The sequence below is a fragment of the Notolepis coatsorum genome (assembly GCF_963971535.1).
Source record: "Notolepis coatsorum genome assembly, contig: SCAFFOLD_794, whole genome shotgun sequence".
Lineage (NCBI taxonomy): Eukaryota > Metazoa > Chordata > Actinopteri > Aulopiformes > Paralepididae > Notolepis > Notolepis coatsorum.
In genome coordinates this window covers 29,734-51,739 of record NW_028170324.1, presented here as the reverse complement: position 1 = coordinate 51,739, position 22,006 = coordinate 29,734, and the positions used below count along the sequence as shown (strand labels likewise).

Below are 22,006 nucleotides of genomic sequence, written 5' to 3'. Positions count from 1 at the left end.
ACTCTATAGAGAGGTCTGGACACATTCACACTGTAATAAGTTACTAAACTCCAACCCTCACCTCAGACTCTATAGAGAGGTCTGGACACATTCACACTGTAATAAGATACTAAACTCCAACACACCTCAGACTCTATAGAGAGGTCTGGACACATTCACACTGTAATAAGATACTAAACTCCAACACACCTCAGACTCTATAGAGAGGTCTGGACACATTCACACTGTAATAAGATACTAAACTCCAACACACAGCTCAGACTCTATAGAGAGGTCTGGACACATTCACACTGTAATAAGTTACTAAACTCCAACCCACATCTCAGACTCTATAGAGAGGTCTGGACACATTCACACTGTAATAAGATACTAAACTCCAACACACCTCAGACTCTATAGAGAGGTCTGGACACGTTCACACTGTAATAAGTTACTAAACTCCAACACACCTCAGACTCTATAGAGAGGTCTGGACACATTCACACTGTAATAAGTTACTAAACTCCAACACACCTCAGACTCTATAGAGAGGTCTGGACACGTTCACACTGTAATAAGTTACTAAACTCCAACACACCTCAGACTCTATAGAGAGGTCTGGACACATTCACACTGTAATAAGTTACAAAACTCCAACACACACCTCAGACTCTATAGAGAGGTCTGGACACGTTCACACTGTAATAAGTTACTAAACTCCAACACACCTCAGACTCTATAGAGAGGTCTGGACACATTCACACTGTAATACGATACTAAACTCCAACACACACCTCAGACTCTATAGAGAGGTCTGGACACATTCACACTGTAATAAGATACTAAACTCCAACACACACCTCAGACTCTATAGAGAGGTCTGGACACATTCACACTGTAATAAGTTACTAAACTCCAACACACCTCAGACTCTATAGAGAGGTCTGGACACGTTCACACTGTAATAAGTTACTAAACTCCAACACACCTCAGACTCTATAGAGAGGTCTGGACACATTCACACTGTAATAAGATACTAAACTCCAACACTCCTCAGACTCTATAGAGAGGTCTGGACACATTCACACTGTAATAAGTTACTAAACTCCAACACACACCTCAGACTCTATAGAGAGGTCTGGACACATTCACACTGTAATAAGTTACTAAACTCCAACACACCTCAGACTCTATAGAGAGGTCTGGACACGTTCACACTGTAATAAGATACTAAACTCCAACACACCTCAGACTCTATAGAGAGGTCTGGACACATTCACACTGTAATAAGTTACTAAACTCCAACACACCTCAGACTCTATAGAGAGGTCTGGACACGTTCACACTGTAATAAGTTACTAAACTCCAACACACACCTCAGACTCTATAGAGAGGTCTGGACACATTCACACTGTAATAAGTTACTAAACTCCAACACACCTCAGACTCTATAGAGAGGTCTGGACACGTTCACACTGTAATAAGTTACTAAACTCCAACACACCTCAGACTCTATAGAGAGGTCTGGACACATTCACACTGTAATAAGTTACTAAACTCCAACACACCTCAGACTCTATAGAGAGGTCTGGACACATTCACACTGTAATAAGATACTAAACTCCAACCCTCACCTCAGACTCTATAGAGAGGTCTGGACACATTCACACTGTAATAAGTTACTAAACTCCAACACACCTCAGACTCTATAGAGAGGTCTGGACACATTCACACTGTAATAAGTTACTAAACTCCAACACACCTCAGACTCTATAGAGAGGTCTGGACACGTTCACACTGTAATAAGATACTAAACTCCAACACACCTCAGACTCTATAGAGAGGTCTGGACACGTTCACACTGTAATAAGATACTAAACTCCAACACACCTCAGACTCTATAGAGAGGTCTGGACACATTCACACTGTAATAAGTTACTAAACTCCAACACACCTCAGACTCTATAGAGAGGTCTGGACACATTCACACTGTAATAAGTTACTAAACTCCAACCCTCACCTCAGACTCTATAGAGAGGTCTGGACACATTCACACTGTAATAAGTTACTAAACTCCAACACACCTCAGACTCTATAGAGAGGTCTGGACACGTTCACACTGTAATAAGTTACTAAACTCCAACACACACCTCAGACTCTATAGAGAGGTCTGGACACATTCACACTGTAATAAGTTACTAAACTCCAACACACCTCAGACTCTATAGAGAGGTCTGGACACATTCACACTGTAATAAGTTACTAAACTCCAACACACACCTCAGACTCTATAGAGAGGTCTGGACACATTCACACTGTAATAAGTTACTAAACTCCAACACACACCTCAGACTCTATAGAGAGGTCTGGACACATTCACACTGTAATAAGTTACTAAACTCCAACACACCTCAGACTCTATAGAGAGGTCTGGACACATTCACACTGTAATAAGTTACTAAACTCCAACACACCTCAGACTCTATAGAGAGGTCTGGACACATTCACACTGTAATAAGATACTAAACTCCAACACACCTCAGACTCTATAGAGAGGTCTGGACACATTCACACTGTAATAAGTTACTAAACTCCAACCCTCACCTCAGACTCTATAGAGAGGTCTGGACACGTTCACACTGTAATACGTTACTAAACTCCAACACACCTCAGACTCTATAGAGAGGTCTGGACACATTCACACTGTAATAAGATACTAAACTCCAACACACCTCAGACTCTATAGAGAGGTCTGGACACATTCACACTGTAATAAGTTACTAAACTCCAACACACACCTCAGACTCTATAGAGAGGTCTGGACACATTCACACTGTAATACGTTACTAAACTCCAACACACACCTCAGACTCTATAGAGAGGTCTGGACACATTCACACTGTAATACGTTACTAAACTCCAACCCTCACCTCAGACTCTATAGAGAGGTCTGGACACGTTCACACTGTAATACGTTACTAAACTCCAACACACCTCAGACTCTATAGAGAGGTCTGGACACGTTCACACTGTAATAAGATACTAAACTCCAACACACCTCAGACTCTATAGAGAGGTCTGGACACATTCACACTGTAATAAGATACTAAACTCCAACACACCTCAGACTCTATAGAGAGGTCTGGACACGTTCACACTGTAATACGTTACTAAACTCCAACACACCTCAGACTCTATAGAGAGGTCTGGACACGTTCACACTGTAATAAGTTACTAAACTCCAACACACCTCAGACTCTATAGAGAGGTCTGGACACATTCACACTGTAATAAGATACTAAACTCCAACACACCTCAGACTCTATAGAGAGGTCTGGACACGTTCACACTGTAATACGTTACTAAACTCCAACACACCTCAGACTCTATAGAGAGGTCTGGACACATTCACACTGTAATAAGTTACTAAACTCCAACCTTCACCTCAGACTCTATAGAGAGGTCTGGACACGTTCACACTGTAATAAGTTACTAAACTCCAACACACCTCAGACTCTATAGAGAGGTCTGGACACGTTCACACTGTAATACGTTACTAAACTCCAACACACCTCAGACTCTATAGAGAGGTCTGGACACATTCACACTGTAATAAGTTACTAAACTCCAACACACACCTCAGACTCTATAGAGAGGTCTGGACACATTCACACTGTAATAAGATACTAAACTCCAACACACCTCAGACTCTATAGAGATGTCTGGACACATTCACACTGTAATAAGTTACTAAACTCCAACACACACCTCAGACTCTATAGAGAGGTCTGGACACATTCACACTGTAATACGTTACTAAACTCCAACACACCTCAGACTCTATAGAGAGGTCTGGACACATTCACACTGTAATACGTTACTAAACTCCAACACACCTCAGACTCTATAGAGAGGTCTGGACACATTCACACTGTAATACGTTACTAAACTCCAACCCTCACCTCAGACTCTATAGAGAGGTCTGGACACGTTCACACTGTAATACGTTACTAAACTCCAACACACCTCAGACTCTATAGAGAGGTCTGGACACGTTCACACTGTAATAAGATACTAAACTCCAACACACCTCAGACTCTATAGAGAGGTCTGGACACATTCACACTGTAATAAGATACTAAACTCCAACACACCTCAGACTCTATAGAGAGGTCTGGACACGTTCACACTGTAATACGTTACTAAACTCCAACACACCTCAGACTCTATAGAGAGGTCTGGACACGTTCACACTGTAATAAGTTACTAAACTCCAACACACCTCAGACTCTATAGAGAGGTCTGGACACATTCACACTGTAATAAGTTACTAAACTCCAACACACCTCAGACTCTATAGAGAGGTCTGGACACATTCACACTGTAATAAGATACTAAACTCCAACACACCTCAGACTCTATAGAGAGGTCTGGACACGTTCACACTGTAATACGTTACTAAACTCCAACACACCTCAGACTCTATAGAGAGGTCTGGACACGTTCACACTGTAATAAGTTACTAAACTCCAACACACCTCAGACTCTATAGAGAGGTCTGGACACATTCACACTGTAATAAGTTACTAAACTCCAACACACCTCAGACTCTATAGAGAGGTCTGGACACATTCACACTGTAATAAGATACTAAACTCCAACACACCTCAGACTCTATAGAGAGGTCTGGACACGTTCACACTGTAATACGTTACTAAACTCCAACACACCTCAGACTCTATAGAGAGGTCTGGACACATTCACACTGTAATAAGTTACTAAACTCCAACCTTCACCTCAGACTCTATAGAGAGGTCTGGACACGTTCACACTGTAATAAGTTACTAAACTCCAACACACCCGTCGGACCAAAACAGAAAATCTAAAGTGTTACCAAATCCATACACAAGGTGTGGGAGAGTGTCTAGTATCATAATAATAAAAAATAACATAAAATGAATATACAGTCAATGAGTTAACATGCTCTGTGTTGAGACAACCCCTCACTCTGTAAAGATAATGTACATATTTAACATGTTCTCAGTGTTGAGACAACCCCTCACTCTGTAAAGATAATGTACATATTTAACATGTTCTCAGTGTTGAGACAACCCCTCACTCTGTAAAGATAATGTACATATTTAACATGTTCTCAGTGTTGAGACAACCCCTCACTCTGTAAAGATAATGTACATATTTAACATGTTCTCAGTGTTGAGACAACCCCTCACTCTGTAAAGATAATGTACATATTTAACATGTTCTCAGTGTTGAGACAACCCCTCACTCTGTAAAGATAATGTACATATTTAACATGTTCTCAGTGTTGAGACAACCCCTCACTCTGTAAAGATAATGTACATATTTAACATGTTCTCAGTGTTGAGACAACCCCTCACTCTGTAAAGATAATGTACATATTTAACATGTTCTCAGTGTTGAGACAACCCCTCACTCTGTAAAGATAATGTACATATTTAACATGTTTTCAGTGTTGAGACAACCCCTCACTCTGTAAAGATAATGTACATATTTAACATGTTTTCAGTGTTGAGACAACCCCTCACTCTGTAAAGATAATGTACATATTTAACATGTTCTCAGTGTTGAGACAACCCCTCACTCTGTAAAGATAATGTACATATTTAACATGTTCTCAGTGTTGAGACAACCCCTCACTCTGTAAAGATAATGTACATATTTAACATGTTCTCAGTGTTGAGACAACCCCTCACTCTGTAAAGATAATGTACATATTTAACATGTTCTCAGTGTTGAGACAACCCCTCACTCTGTAAAGATAATGTACATATTTAACATGTTCTCAGTGTTGAGACAACCCCTCACTCTGTAAAGATAATGTACATATTTAACATGTTCTCAGTGTTGAGACAACCCCTCACTCTGTAAAGATAATGTACATATTTAACATGTTCTCAGTGTTGAGACAACCCCTCACTCTGTAAAGATAATGTACATATTTAACATGTTCTCAGTGTTGAGACAACCCCTCACTCTGTAAAGATAATGTACATATTTAACATGTTCTCAGTGTTGAGACAACCCCTCACTCTGTAAAGATAATGTACATATTTAACATGTTCTCAGTGTTGAGACAACCTCTCACTCTGTAAAGATAATGTACATATTTAACATGTTCTCAGTGTTGAGACAACCCCTCACTCTGTAAAGATAATGTACATATTTAACATGTTCTCAGTGTTGACCCCTGACCCCTCAGTGTTTTTGTTTGGTGTGAAACAGGCCGCCTGCGATCATCTTCATCGACGAGCTGGACGCTCTGTGCCCGCGGCGCGAGGACGCCCAGAACGAGGTGGAGAAGCGGGTGGTCGCCTCCCTCCTCACTCTGATGGATGGGATTGGTTCAGTAAGTCCCGCCTCTCAACACATCCTGTTCAGTTATTGGTTGTTGCGGTATTAGGGTTCTAGCTGTTGGTCTATTACAGTACTTGTATTCCCACGTCAAACTTATTTAATTTATTTATCAACTCTTGATGCTCCCAATTGATGCATGATTTTAATGGCTTGTAGTAGTAGAGTGATACAGTATTTTAATGGCTTGTAGTAGTAGAGTGATACAGTCATGTTATTTTAATGGCTTGTAGTAGTAGAGTGATACAGTCATGTTATTTTAATGGCTTGTAGTAGTAGAGTGATACAGTAATGTTAGTGCAGTTTTCACAACCCTAACCCTAGTAAAGATCCCATCAACACCAGTGTGAATAGCGTTTAGTAAGGTCATCAGTTAAAATGCACACCACACTAAATTAAGGCGAGACACCCCAGGTGAATAGGCAAATATACTTTTTTTTGTTGATTTTGTTATATTTTGCTTCCTAAACATGTCTTCTATGAAACTAGTGACAATAAAACGTCAATAACACACATTTAGTTGTTTATTTTACTTCATTTTGCCTTATTGCATCCATAAATGTGCACATATTTAACCCTTTCTCTGCCAAAAACGGCTTAGAACGGGTTTCAAGTTCATGCGAATTCTGCCAGTCACGGCGTACAACGTTATTCTGATCATATTTCATATTTTCGCCATGATATTCATATTTCACTCACGGAGTCTTGGCTGATGCTGTAGGACTCAGCACAACTCTGCAACGCTTCAATACTGCCACCTGGTGGCTGATCGGCGAGTTGCCAAACCGGAAATGCCTGTTGCAGCTCGGTCCGTCCGGCCACTCGTTTATCGTCCCGGGACTCAAGACACACACCGTGGATATGGATCGTTGCCATAACTCAATAATCCACATGATTTGGGCGTATATTAGTATTATACAAACCGGAACTGGATCGCCTCGATCCACATCACATAACTGGGATCTGTTTGCTCCACTCTCATCGCCCAACGCTACGAGGAAGCTGCCGTGAGTTTCAGCGTTTTCCTTTATTATTAACCATACAAACTGCTCTGATCTATATATCACCCATACTACATGAAGCATTTAACGACTATCACGGAATTATAAACGACCGCCCCCCCCCACCCCCCCCCCCCCCCCCCTGTTCACCCGCACATGATCAGTCATAACGTTTAGGACCATGTACAGTTGAAATTTTTTATATAGCGTCGATCGGTATCAAACTGCATTTGATGATCTAATATATGCATTTATGCCTATATCTCACGTTCTGGGAAATACTGCAGAAAACGATAAAAACATATTTATACTCTAGACGGTATTTTCGTATGAATGTGTGAATGAAAAAGTAAAACGTTCCTACATCCTGAACGATAGATAATCGATGTTGAATGGGCCATAGTAATGTCAATTTAGCAATACAATTTAAAAAGTTATAGCCCTGCAAAGAAGGTGAACATCTCCATAGACTTAAAGTGGTGGCAGAGATCAAATATTGATGGATATAAGCGTGGCAGAGAATGGGTTAATGGGGAAGTGCCTCATTTGCATATATAAACATAAAATTCAGAAAACTTGCAATATATTTTTTCTTAGTTTATATGTACATAACAAACTGGGAAAGTTTCATAGTGATATCTATTCAAATATGTTTTGCCTATTAGGGGGTACTACACTGTACTACACTGTTTGTAGCCTGTGTGTAGTTCTGTTAAGTTCAATAACATCATTATTATTATTATTCAGTTAACAGGCATGTGTTTAGGTTGTCAATTACTAATGGTTTGATTAGGTATTGTGTTTGTAAATATCTGTTTAAAAAAAAAGCATGGCATTTTACAATACAGAACTTTGAAGGTGTTTTCCCAAAAATGAGTTTTATGGGTTTTTCCTCATACTCTGAGCCAGAAATCTCCACTTCAGTAGCACTCACATACACCAAACCTTCCAGTTCTATTCATATCTATGTTCTGAAGGTATTTACAGAAGGGTTTGTTGATATCGCATTCATACCCTGATTTATATCACATTTTATTCCTAAAAACGTGGCGAAATATGGAATTTTACCATAAAAATTGACTGAATGGAGTATTTTCTGATTTATGGAGTGATAAAAAGAGATATCCAAAATCCCCTCTGTAATAACCTTTGGCTCTAATATGTCAACAAAATTAAACTATAATTTTGAAAATGGCTTTATCCAATGTTCAGATTTTTGTCCTGGAATTATATGCAAATTAGTGCATATTTAAGTAGATTGTGCCTCATTTGCATATTTAAACATACCATTTCAGAAAACTTGTAATACAAAAAAGTCTTGTCTTAATATAAGTAATCAACTGGGGAAGTTTCATTGTGATATCTATTAGTAAAATGTTTTACCCTATTCACCTGCCTCTCAGGTAATGATGAGTCACAATTAGACTGGTATGGTCCTTTTAACCCCTTAATCCCTAGCCATATTTTCAGAATATTCACCCAAAAAATATCTAAGTAAATGGAATATTGCTCCACTTCTACAAGGTCCATTTTCATGTTCTTGGTATCTAGGGACATCTATGGACCTCAGTGAATGTATTCCCAGTGTCAGAAATATTGTGTCTGTTACTAGGCTTGAGTAGATTGTAATGAATCAAAGGAGAATATACATTTAGCATATTTGACAGTGAATAACACCATGCTAAAATTGACCAGACATGAAAAACTGCCACTGTGCTCATTCAGCACCTTCTTGAGATCACGTGTACAAAAAATCCAAGCAAATTAATAAAGCTTTAAGTCACGGAGAAAGCATCTCAACAGGCCTCCTTCAGACCTTCTCTACTCGCTGTGTCTCTCTGGGGTGTTACTGTCTCTCTGGGGTGTTGTCGTCAGAGTCAGAACATGTGTCTCTCTGGGGTGTTGTCGTCAGAGTCAGAACATGTGTGCCTGATGGGCGGGACTCCATGAACCCACTACCCCCTCCCCCCTTCCCAGTGACCCCCCCCCCCCCTTCCCAGTGGTACAGTGGTATGCTGGGAGCCTGGGAATCCAATCACAGCGGTGTCGCTACGACCTGCCAATCTGGCAACAGCTGTATCGCAAAAAACATATCTCCATCTACCAAATCCATGCGGGGAGAGAGCGATAATGTGCAGATGGCGTCTGTTTTCCAGAGCAGCGCGTTCTAATCCAAGGTCACTGACAGCTGATTGGCTCGTGGCTTCTGTGGAATGTTAGGGGGGGGGGGGCTTCCTTGTCGTCTGAATTCCTGCCTGCACTGTCATGTAGTTGTGTTCCGCTGTATTTGGGACGGCGTGGAAAAGAGATCATCGTTCCTCCAGCTCCCCTCACGGACCACCCTGCTATCCCTAACCCCTGCTTCGCTGTCTGTCACTCACTTCCTGTTTCCTGTTTCTGCATTAGCATTATCATGCTAACAACCCCATTGCCTCTTAGCAAGCGCCCCCCAAAATTGGCCATTTTAGTTTTGGTTTTTGAGGACTGCATACCTTCTTTGCAAACCAAAACAACTTTATACGTATAGCACATGCATGAGCCTGGTCTCGTTTGAAAGATGACATTCTGAAGTTTCTGATTCCAGAAAGAAATGCACTTTTAGTGCTAACGTAATAGAGTTACATAGGTCTGAACTTGAGTTGTAGAAAAACTTGTTACTCAAGTTTTTCTGTAGTAGTTAGTAGTCCAGAGGTAGTATTTCCCCAGAAGGTGGTATGGCTTACAAATCCCGACGGAGCCATAGCCTGAAGCCTTATTTAGTACATATCCAAATTTCATAAAGATCCATTCAGAAATTGATTTTGGTAAACTGTGTACAAAGAAAAACTCAAGTTTTCTCATAAACTTCAATTCATTTGGTCATTTGGCTTCCTGTTAAAGAATTTAGTTGTTCACCTAGATCCCTGATTCACACATCCCCACATGGGGTATCATTGGAAGCCACACTCATTGGCTACAACGATCCACAATAATTTTTGAGATCAGATCTAGATTGACGGAACTACTGCAGCCTGAGTCGGGAGTGGTATTTTGCGCAATACCGTGTACTTTGCACAAGCCTCAAATACCGGCATGTAACTCGAGAACCGCTGAACGGATTTTGTCGGATTTTTTCGCTATCGACGGGCAACAAATAAGCCTTCAATTCTATATATATATTGTATTACAAAATATGCACACCGAGCCACTAGGGGTCGCCAAAGTGCCAGTTGCAAAAAGTCCGAAAAACATCCCATATGTGGGACGTCGCAGCTAAAGAGGCTAATTATAGTTGTTAGCATTAGCATGCTAACACTAGATGGTATGAACGGTTCTGGCTGTACCTCTTCACCTGTCACTCACTTCCTGTTTCCTGTTCATGCATTAGCGTTAGCATGCTAACACTAACCATCACACAGACAAACACACTGACCGACAAACTCAGTTTGAGAGTTGAACACTTAAGTGTGTAATAGTGTTATTAGCATTAGCATGCTGCTAACGCTAGATTGTAAGCGGTTCTGGCTGTGCCTCTGTGTCACTTACTTCCTGTCTTCTGCATTACTATTTGCATGCTAATGCTAACAACCACACAGACAAACACATTGACCGCTCTCCAATTATAGTTATTAGTATTTGCATGCAAACACTAGTCTTTGTCTGTCATTCAATTCTTGTTTGCCCCAGCTCTGCTTCATGCTTGGAACCTGAGTGCCACCCAGTGGCTAAAACCACCGGTCATGGTTTTTCACAATAAAATAACCTCTGTCACTTCCTGTTTACTCCAGCCCTGCTTCATGCGGGGAAATCTGCTTTCATTGGTCTATGCTGCCACCTGGTGGAGGTTTGCACTCTATGGAGCACACCTTTCTAGTTAGAAAGAAAATAACTCAAGTGTGGAGAGGTGAGGTTAGGGTTAGTGTGGAGAGGTGAGGTTAGGGTTAGTGTGGAGAGGTGAGGTTAGGGTTAGGGTGGAGAGGTGAGGTTAGGGTTAGGGTGGAGAGGTGAGGTTAGGGTTAGTGTGGAGAGGTGAGGTTAGGGTTAGTGTGGAGAGGTGAGGTTAGGGTTAGTGTGGAGAGGTGAGGTTAGGGTTAGTGTGGAGAGGTGAGGTTAGGGTTAGTGTGGAGAGGTGAGGTTAGGGTTAGTGTGGAGAGGTGAGGTTAGGGTTAGTGTGGAGAGGTGAGGTTAGGGTTAGTGTGGAGAGGTGAGGTTAGGGTTAGTGTGGAGAGGTGAGGTTAGGGTTAGGGTTAGGGTTAGTGTGGAGAGGTGAGGTTAGGGTTAGTGTGGAGAGGTGAGGTTAGGGTTAGTGTGGAGAGGTGAGGTTAGGGTTAGTGTGGAGAGGTGAGGTTAGGGTTAGGGTGGAGAGGTGAGGTTAGGGTTAGTGTGGAGAGGTGAGGTTAGGGTTAGGGTGGAGAGGTGAGGTTAGGGTTAGTGTGGAGAGGTGAGGTTAGGGTTAGTGTGGAGAGGTGAGGTTAGGGTTAGTGTGGAGAGGTGAGGTTAGGGTTAGTGTGGAGAGGTGAGGTTAGGGTTAGTGTGGAGAGGTGAGGTTAGGGTTAGTGTGGAGAGGTGAGGTTAGGGTTAGGGTGGAGAGGTGAGGTTAGGGTTAGTGTGGAGAGGTGAGGTTAGGGTTAGTGTGGAGAGGTGAGGTTAGGGTTAGTGTGGAGAGGTGAGGTTAGGTTAGTGTGGAGAGGTGAGGTTAGGGTTAGTGTGGAGAGGTGAGGTTAGGTTAGTGTGGAGAGGTGAGGTTAGGGTTAGTGTGGAGAGGTGAGGTTAGGGTTAGGGTGGAGAGGTGAGGTTAGGGTTAGTGTGGAGAGGTGAGGTTAGGGTTAGTGTGGAGAGGTGAGGTTAGGGTTAGTGTGGAGAGGTGAGGTTAGGGTTAGTGTGGAGAGGTGAGGTTAGGGTTAGTGTGGAGAGGTGAGGTTAGGGTTAGTGTGGAGAGGTGAGGTTAGGGTTAGTGTGGAGAGGTGAGGTTAGGGTTAGTGTGGAGAGGTGAGGTTAGGGTTAGTGTGGAGAGGTGAGGTTAGGGTTAGTGTGGAGAGGTGAGGTTAGGGTTAGTGTGGAGAGGTGAGGTTAGGGTTAGTGTGGAGAGGTGAGGTTAGTGTTAGTGTGGAGAGGTGAGGTTAGGGTTAGTGTGGAGAGGTGAGGTTAGGGTTAGTGTGGAGAGGTGAGGTTAGGGTTAGTGTGGAGAGGTGAGGTTAGGGTTAGTGTGGAGAGGTGAGGTTAGTGTTAGTGTGGAGAGGTGAGGTTAGGGTTAGGGTTAGAGAGGTGAGGTGAGGTTAGGGTTAGTGTGGAGAGGTGAGGTTAGGGTTAGTGTGGAGAGGTGAGGTTAGGGTTAGTGTGGAGAGGTGAGGTTAGGGTTAGTGTGGAGAGGTGAGGTTAGGGTTAGTGTGGAGAGGTGAGGTTAGGGTTAGTGTGGAGAGGTGAGGTTAGGGTTAGTGTGGAGAGGTGAGGTTAGGGTTAGTGTGGAGAGGTGAGGTTAGGGTTAGTGTGGAGAGGTGAGGTTAGGGTTAGTGTGGAGAGGTGAGGTTAGGGTTAGTGTGGAGAGGTGAGGTTAGGGTTAGTGTGGAGAGGTGAGGTTAGTGTTAGTGTGGAGAGGTGAGGTTAGGGTTAGTGTGGAGAGGTGAGGTTAGGGTTAGTGTGGAGAGGTGAGGTTAGGGTTAGTGTGGAGAGGTGAGGTTAGGTTAGTGTGGAGAGGTGAGGTTAGGGTTAGTGTGGAGAGGTGAGGTTAGGGTTAGTGTGGAGAGGTGAGGTTAGGGTTAGTGTGGAGAGGTGAGGTTAGGGTTAGTGTGGAGAGGTGAGGTTAGGGTTAGTGTGGAGAGGTGAGGTTAGGGTTAGGGTGGAGAGGTGAGGTTAGGGTTAGTGTGGAGAGGTTAGGGTTAGTGTGGAGAGGTTAGGTTAGTGTGGAGAGGTGAGGTTAGGGTTAGTGTGGAGAGGTGAGGTTAGGGTTAGTGTGGAGAGGTGAGGTTAGGGTTAGTGTGGAGAGGTGAGGTTAGGGTTAGTGTGGAGAGGTGAGGTTAGGGTTAGTGTGGAGAGGTGAGGTTAGGGTTAGTGTGGAGAGGTGAGGTTAGGGTTAGTGTGGAGAGGTGAGGTTAGGGTTAGGGTGGAGAGGTGAGGTTAGGGTTAGTGTGGAGAGGTGAGGTTAGGTTAGTGTGGAGAGGTGAGGTTAGGGTTAGGGTGGAGAGGTGAGGTTAGGGTTAGTGTGGAGAGGTGAGGTTAGGGTTAGTGTGGAGAGGTGAGGTTAGGGTTAGGGTTAGTGTGGAGAGGTGAGGTTAGGGTTAGTGTGGAGAGGTGAGGTTAGGGTTAGTGTGGAGAGGTGAGGTTAGGGTTAGTGTGGAGAGGTGAGGTTAGGGTTAGTGTGGAGAGGTGAGGTTAGGGTTAGTGTGGAGAGGTGAGGTTAGGGTTAGTGTGGAGAGGTGAGGTTAGGGTTAGTGTGGAGAGGTGAGGTTAGGGTTAGTGTGGAGAGGTGAGGTTAGGGTTAGTGTGGAGAGGTGAGGTTAGGGTTAGTGTGGAGAGGTGAGGTTAGGGTTAGTGTGGAGAGGTGAGGTTAGGGTTAGGGTGGAGAGGTGAGGTTAGGGTTAGTGTGGAGAGGTGAGGTTAGGGTTAGTGTGGAGAGGTGAGGTTAGGGTTAGTGTGGAGAGGTGAGGTTAGGGTTAGTGTGGAGAGGTGAGGTTAGGGTTAGTGTGGAGAGATGAGGTTAGGGTTAGTGTGGAGAGGTGAGGTTAGGGTTAGTGTGGAGAGGTGAGGTTAGGGTTAGTGTGGAGAGGTGAGGTTAGGGTTAGTGTGGAGAGGTGAGGTTAGGGTTAGTGTGGAGAGGTGAGGTTAGGGTTAGTGTGGAGAGGTGAGGTTAGGGTTAGTGTGGAGAGGTGAGGTTAGGGTTAGTGTGGAGAGGTGAGGTTAGGGTTAGTGTGGAGAGGTGAGGTTAGGGTTAGTGTGGAGAGGTGAGGTTAGGGTTAGTGTGGAGAGGTGAGGTTAGGGTTAGTGTGGAGAGGTGAGGTTAGGGTTAGTGTGGAGAGGTGAGGTTAGGGTTAGTGTGGAGAGGTGAGGTTAGGGTTAGTGTGGAGAGGTGAGGTTAGGGTTAGTGTGGAGAGGTGAGGTTAGGTTAGTGTGGAGAGGTGAGGTTAGGGTTAGTGTGGAGAGGTGAGGTTAGGGTTAGTGTGGAGAGGTGAGGTTAGGGTTAGTGTGGAGAGGTGAGGTTAGGGTTAGTGTGGAGAGGTGAGGTTAGGGTTAGGGTTAGTGTGGAGAGGTGAGGTTAGGGTTAGGGTTAGGGTTAGTGTGGAGAGGTGAGGTTAGGGTTAGGGTTAGTGTGGAGAGGTGAGGTTAGGGTTAGGGTTAGGGTTAGTGTGGAGAGGTGAGGTTAGGGTTAGGGTTAGGGTTAGTGTGGAGAGGTGAGGTTAGGGTTAGGGTTAGTGTGGAGAGGTGAGGTTAGGGTTAGGGTTAGTGTGGAGAGGTGAGGTTAGGGTTAGGGTTAGGGTTAGTGTGGAGAGGTGAGGTTAGCCACAGATCTAAACCCATTCATTCCACCCAGTTGACTTTTCCCATCAGACGTGGCGATTGTATCCGGCACTCCCAAGTTCCAAGCTCAAGTCATGATGTGTTCACTTCAAACAACAGCATAGTGGTCAAGAACATGTTTTAAGAACATGAACATGAGTGGAGCTGGTCTTTAAGAACATGTTTTAAGTGGAGCTGGTCTTTAAGATAATGTTTTAAGTGGAGCTGGTCTTTAAGATCATGTTTTAAGTGGAGCTGGTCTTTAAGAACATGTTTTAAGTGGAGCTGGTCTTTAAGAACATGTTTTAAGTGGAGGGGGGGTCTTTAAGATCATGTTTTAAGTGGAGCTGGTCTTTAATAACATGTTTTAAGTGGAGCTGGTCTTTAAGATCATGTTTTAAGTGGAGGGGGGTCTTTAATATCATGTTTTAAGTGGAGGGGGGTCTTTAAGATCATGTTTTAAGTGGAGCTGGTCTTTAAGATCATGTTTTAAGTGGAGCTGGTCTTTAAGATCATGTTTTAAGTGGAGCTGGTCTTTAAGAACATGTTTTAAGTGGAGCTGGTCTTTAAGATCATGTTTTAAGTGGAGCTGGTCTTTAAGAACATGTTTTAAGTGGAGCTGGTCTTTAAGATCATGTTTTAAGTGGAGGGGGGTCTTTAAGATCATGTTTTAAGTGGAGCTGGTCTTTAAGAACATGTTTTAAGTGGAGCTGGTCTTTAAGATAATGTTTTAAGTGGAGCTGGTCTTTAAGATAATGTTTTAAGTGGAGCTGGTCTTTAAGATCATGTTTTAAGTGGAGCTGGTCTTTAAGATCATGTTTTAAGTGGAGCTGGTCTTTAATATCATGTTTTAAGTGGAGCTGGTCTTTAAGAACATGTTTTAAGTGGAGCTGGTCTTTAAGATAATGTTTTAAGTGGAGCTGGTCTTTAAGATAATGTTTTAAGTGGAGCTGGTCTTTAAGATCATGTTTTAAGTGGAGCTGGTCTTTAAGATCATGTTTTAAGTGGAGCTGGTCTTTAAGATCATGTTTTAAGTGGAGGGGGGTCTTTAAGATCATGTTTTAAGTGGAGCTGGTCTTTAAGATCATGTTTTAAGTGGAGCTGGTCTTTAAGAACATGTTTTAAGTGGAGGGGGGTCTTTAAGAACATGTTTTAAGTGGAGCTGGTCTTTAATAACATGTTTTAAGTGGAGGGGGGTCTTTAAGATCATGTTTTAAGTGGAGCTGGTCTTTAAGATTTTTTATTTATTTTTTTATCAATTTTTTTTAATTATTTACATGAAACAAGACAACACATTAATCACAATCACAATACACAGAACTTCACAGGAAAATAACAAAAACAATAATAATACAGAAATAACTATTTATAAATTATAAAGACAAAAAGAAAAGAAAACAGAGTTCAACCTTTTTAAATTTTAAATTCAAGGGGTACTATCTAATAAATGACCAAATAGTGAAGAAATAGCTAAATAGCTGCCCCCCAATAAAATCCCCAGTTAAATTCAAGACATCACAAAAGACAAGACAGACAAGTCATTTCCTCCTCCCCCTCCCACGAGACCGCCGGACTCCCCCGAACAAGCACCCCAACCCCGCTCAGCCGCACACGGCGGTCCTGACCTTCTCAGCTGCTGCGAACCACAGGTCAATACCTGCCTGTCCCACCCCAATCACCCGCGCCGTGGATATCTCCAGATAAATCACATCCAACAGTGTTAGGGACCAGTTAATCACTGTAAGCTTCTCAGGCTCCTTCCATCTCATTGCTATTAGCTTCTTCGCTGCTGTGACACCCGCTAGGACAACCCTTTTCAGTTGTACGGACGCTGGTAGTGTTGTTATATCGTTCAGGAGTAGCGTAACAGCTGTGAATGGGATAGTTAAGCCACACAGATCTGAAAGTTTGTCCGTTATTGACCTCCAGAAGCGGGCCACTGGTGGGCAATCCCAATACATATGCATATAAGTGCCAGCGGCCTTTTGAGAGCACAAAGTGCACAGAGAGTCGGTTATCAGTCCCATAGCAAATAGCTTCCTAGGTGTAAGATAGGTCCTATGAATATAATTAAAATTAATTTGCTGGTGATTGGGGTTGCGGGAAGACAATGCCACATTTGCCCAAACATCATCCCAGTCAAACTCGGGGTCCAACTCCGGGATATCCACACGCCAGATTGTATCCAATGATACATTTTTATACGTGGATTGAATTAAGAGCGTATAAAAGTCTGAGACAAACCCTCTGGAGGTCGTCCTGTCCACTATGAGCCTGAGGAAGGGGTGTGGGTGCAAAGCTTGAGCCCACGGCACGCCATGCGCCCTCAGCGCTGACCTTAGTTGAAGGTAAAGAAAGAAGGATTCGCCTGGAAGATCATAAAATTCTCTTAAGTCCTGAAACGCACGGAGGCCGTTCTTATCATAAATATCCTCGAGTCTAGAGTATGAACTCCCCTCCTTTGCCATTGAGGAATATTAACCGGCTTGTGCCCAACAAGTAATTGCTGGTTATTAAAAATTGGAGAGTCCAGGTGCCATGGGCATTTAACCCCACACGACTTCTGTACATTACGCCATGTTTGGATCACGTGAGTTATGATCGGTCCATACCTCAGCCGGCATTTCGAAATAGGGACAGTGGAGTACACCACATCCTGCAATCTTAGCGGTGAGACCGCCGCCGCTTCTAAGGAGCGCCAAGATACGGCATCTACAGGGTCTAGCCAGCACATCAGAGGTCTCAGTGAAAAGGACCAGAAATAAAGCTTAAAATCAGGGATTGCGAGGCCCCCATCTTGTTTCCTACGTTGAGTAGTAGCTCTTTTGATTCTCGGGCGTTTGTTATTCCAGATAAACTTAGATACCATCGATTGTACCTTGCGCCAGTGGTCTATTGGAGGGGGCAGGGGGAGCATTGAGCTAACAAAATGTATCCGTCTTTAAGAACATGTTTTAAGTGGAGCTGGTCTTTAAGAACATGTTTTAAGTGGAGCTGGTCTTTAAGAACATGTTTTAAGTGGAGCTGGTCTTTAAGAACATGTTTTAAGTGGAGCTGGTCTTTAAGAACATGTTTTAAGTGGAGCTGGTCTTTAAGAACATGTTTTAAGCGGAGCTGGTTTTTAACACTTTCAGTGTTAAAGCACGATTTAGTGCTTGAATGCCCACCATCCACTTCAATGTTAGCGTTAATATCGCCTAATCTATGTTTTAAATTATGGTGTGTGTGTCTAATCTGCCCGTCACTTATCAATGACTAATTTTCCAGTCAACATTGTCGAAGATTGTTTTTTTATCTGTTCATTTCCGTTTTATAGCATTTTGAAAAGCCCTCGTTTTCAAGGAAAATAAAAAGATTCTGTGATAAACGCCCTGTACTGGAATATTCTAGAACGTTGTCATTTTTCTGCCTATTTATGAATCGTTTTCAAATAAACGCTAGATTATCGATAGTATGTGTATGCACGCTTGTGCCGCGAGCTGAAAATTGATTCTCTTAGTTCCTGATCGCTCGCACAGCCACACAGCCACACACACAGATAGGGGAAAAGCTTATATCTCCGTGAAAACAGACTGGTAAAATAGATTCCTTACCTGGGATCAGATGGTATCCAAAAAGATTATTCCAATTCCTGATCGCCATTCCAAAAATCAATCCTTTTATTGATCCAACGCTGTATACTGTAAAGACATATTACACGCTGTTCTGAGGTTCCACAATGACTGGGATCATCTCCGGTTACATGCGTGAGAAGTAAAATGTGGATTCCGGATTTTTGTTTTCTCATCCATTTTCATTGAGTCCATTCCAAAAGGGTGCATTACCATCTGGGAGACGATAGGGGGCGCTTTTTTCACATCTGAGCTCCTGGCGGGGCTGGTTTCCCAACGGTAGACTCGGTTGATGAAATATGAATTCAGATCGCTAATTAAAAAAAAATCACGCTAATTGTCGTGCTGGGCATTCAGGGGGCGGGCTGATAACACGCGTTATGTCGTGGCTGGCATCCAAAGTGTTAAGAACATGTTTTAAGTGCAGCTGGTCTTTAAGAACATGTTTTAAGTGGAGGGTTAAGAACATGTTTTAAGTGGAGCTGGTCTTTAAGAACATGTTTTAAGTGGAGGGGGTCTTTAAGAACATGTTTTAAGTGGAGGGGGTCTTTAAGAACATGTTTTAAGTGGAGGGGGGTCTTTAAGAACATGTTTTAAGTGGAGGGGGTCTTTAAGAACATGTTTTAAGTGGAGCTGGTCTTTAAGAACATGTTTTAAGTGGAGGGGGGTCTTTAAGAACATGTTTTAAGTGGAGCTGGTCTTTAAGATCATGTTTTAAGTGGAGGGGGGTCTTTAAGATCATGTTTTAAGTGGAGCTGGTCTTTAAGATCATGTTTTAAGTGGAGCTGGTCTTTAATAACATGTTTTAAGTGGAGGGGGATCTTTAAGATCATGTTTTAAGTGGATCTGGTCTTTAAGAACATGTTTTAAGTGGAGGGGGATCTTTAAGAACATGTTTTAAGTGGAGGGGGATCTTTAAGATCATGTTTTGAGTGGATCTGTTTTTCTTCCAGGAGGGTCACTCAGGGCAGCTGCTGGTCCTGGGGGCCACAAACCGGCCCCATGCCCTGGACCCTGCCCTCCGCAGGCCTGGCCGCTTCGACAAGGAGCTGGAGGTGGGTACCATCCATTAGGGTTAGGGGGTACCACACACAGACCAGGGTTAGAGTTAGGGGGTACCACCCACAGACCAGGGTTAGAGTTAGGGGGTACCACCCACAGACCAGGGTTAGAGTTAGGGGGTACCACCCACAGACCAGGGTTAGAGTTAGTGTTAGGGGGTACCACCCACAGACCAGGGTTAGAGTTAGGGGGTACCACCCACAGACCAGGGTTAGAGTTAGAGTTAGGGGGTACCACCCACAGACCAGGGTTAGAGTTAGAGTTAGGGGGTACCACCCACAGACCAGGGTTAGAGTTAGAGTTAGGGGGTACCACCCACAGACCAGAGTTAGAGTTAGTGTTAGGGGGTACCACCCACAGACCAGGGTTAGAGTTAGAGTTAGGGGGTACCACCCACAGACCAGGGTTAGAGTTAGTGTTAGGGGGTACCACCCACAGACCAGGGTTAGAGTTAGAGTTAGGGGGTACCACCCACAGACCAGGGTTAGAGTTAGAGTTAGGGGGTACCACCCACAGACCAGGGTTAGAGTTAGGGGGTACCACCCACAGACCAGAGTTAGTGTTAGGGGGTACCACCCACAGACCAGGGTTAGAGTTAGGGTTAGGGGGTACCACCCACAGACCAGGGTTAGAGTTAGTGTTAGGGGGTACCACCCACAGACCAGGGTTAGAGTTAGAGTTAGGGGGTACCACCCACAGACCAGGGTTAGTGTTAGTGTTAGGGGGTACCACCCACAGACCAGGGTTAGAGTTAGAGTTAGGGGGTACCACCCACAGACCAGGGTTAGAGTTAGAGTTAGGGGGTACCACCCACAGACCAGAGTTAGAGTTAGGGGGTACCACCCACAGACCAGGGTTAGAGTTAGAGTTAGGGGGTACCACCCACAGACCAGGGTTAGTGTTAGAGTTAGGGGGTACCACCCACAGACCAGGGTTAGAGTTAGAGTTAGGGGGTACCACCCACAGACCAGGGTTAGAGTTAGTGTTAGGGGGTACCACCCACAGACCAGGGTTAGAGTTAGAGTTAGGGGGTACCACCCACAGACCAGGGTTAGAGTTAGTGTTAGGGGGTACCACCCACAGACCAGGGTTAGAGTTAGTGTTAGGGGGTACCACCCACAGACCAGGGTTAGAGTTAGAGTTAGGGGGTACCACCCACAGACCAGGGTTAGAGTTAGTGTTAGGGGGTACCACCCACAGACCAGGGTTAGAGTTAGGGGGTACCACCCACAGACCAGGGTTAGAGTTAGAGTTAGGGGGTACCACCCACAGACCAGGGTTAGAGTTAGAGTTAGGGGGTACCACCCACAGACCAGAGTTAGAGTTAGTGTTAGGGGGTACCACCCACAGACCAGAGTTAGAGTTAGAGTTAGGGGGTACCACCCACAGACCAGGGTTAGAGTTAGGGGGTACCACCCACAGACCAGGGTTAGAGTTAGAGTTAGGGGGTACCACCCACAGACCAGGGTTAGAGTTAGGGGGTACCACCCACAGACCAGGGTTAGAGTTAGTGTTAGGGGGTACCACCCACAGACCAGAGTTAGAGTTAGTGTTAGGGGGTACCACCCACAGACCAGGGTTAGAGTTAGAGTTAGGGGGTACCACCCACAGACCAGGGTTAGTGTTAGTGTTAGGGGGTACCACCCACAGACCAGGGTTAGAGTTAGTGTTAGGGGGTACCACCCACAGACCAGGGTTAGAGTTAGAGTTAGGGGGTACCACCCACAGACCAGAGTTAGAGTTGGAGTTAGGGGGTACCACCCACAGACCAGGGTTAGAGTTAGAGTTAGGGGGTACCACCCACAGACCAGAGTTAGAGTTAGAGTTAGGGGGTACCACCCACAGACCAGAGTTAGAGTTAGTGTTAGGGGGTACCACCCACAGACCAGAGTTAGAGTTAGTGTTAGGGGGTACCACCCACAGACCAGGGTTAGAGTTAGAGTTAGGGGGTACCACCCACAGACCAGGGTTAGAGTTAGAGTTAGGGGGTACCACCCACAGACCAGAGTTAGAGTTAGTGTTAGGGGGTACCACCCACAGACCAGAGTTAGAGTTAGAGTTAGGGGGTACCACTCACAGACCAGAGTTAGTGTTAGTGTTAGGGGGTACCACCCACAGACCAGAGTTAGAGTTAGTGTTAGGGGGTACCACCCACAGACCAGGGTTAGAGTTAGGGGGTACCACCCACAGACCAGAGTTAGTGTTAGAGTTAGGGGGTACCACCCACAGACCAGGGTTAGAGTTAGTGTTAGGGGGTACCACCCACAGACCAGGGTTAGAGTTAGGGGGTACCACCCACAGACCAGGGTTAGAGTTAGAGTTAGGGGGTACCACCCACAGACCAGGGTTAGAGTTAGAGTTAGGGGGTACCACCCACAGACCAGGGTTAGAGTTAGAGTTAGGGGGTACCACCCACAGACCAGGGTTAGAGTTAGTGTTAGGGGGTACCACCCACAGACCAGAGTTAGAGTTAGGGGGTACCACCCACAG

At 44.2% G+C, this 22,006-nt stretch overlaps 1 protein-coding gene across 1 annotated transcript in view; it reads left to right on the top strand.

Annotated features, from left to right (window-relative positions):
• LOC311248556 (ATPase family gene 2 protein homolog A-like) overlaps positions 1 to 19,509 on the top strand; it is a gene marked incomplete at both ends in the record, with an annotated part of 62,028 nt that extends 42,519 nt beyond the window's left edge. The window contains 2 exons of the mRNA XM_084339419.1: positions 6,244 to 6,367; positions 19,408 to 19,509. Coding sequence (XP_084195545.1) covers positions 6,244 to 6,367; positions 19,408 to 19,509 — 226 coding nt within the window. The remainder of the gene's footprint in view (positions 1 to 6,243; positions 6,368 to 19,407) is intronic.
• Positions 19,510 to 22,006: the final 2,497 nt, after the last annotated feature.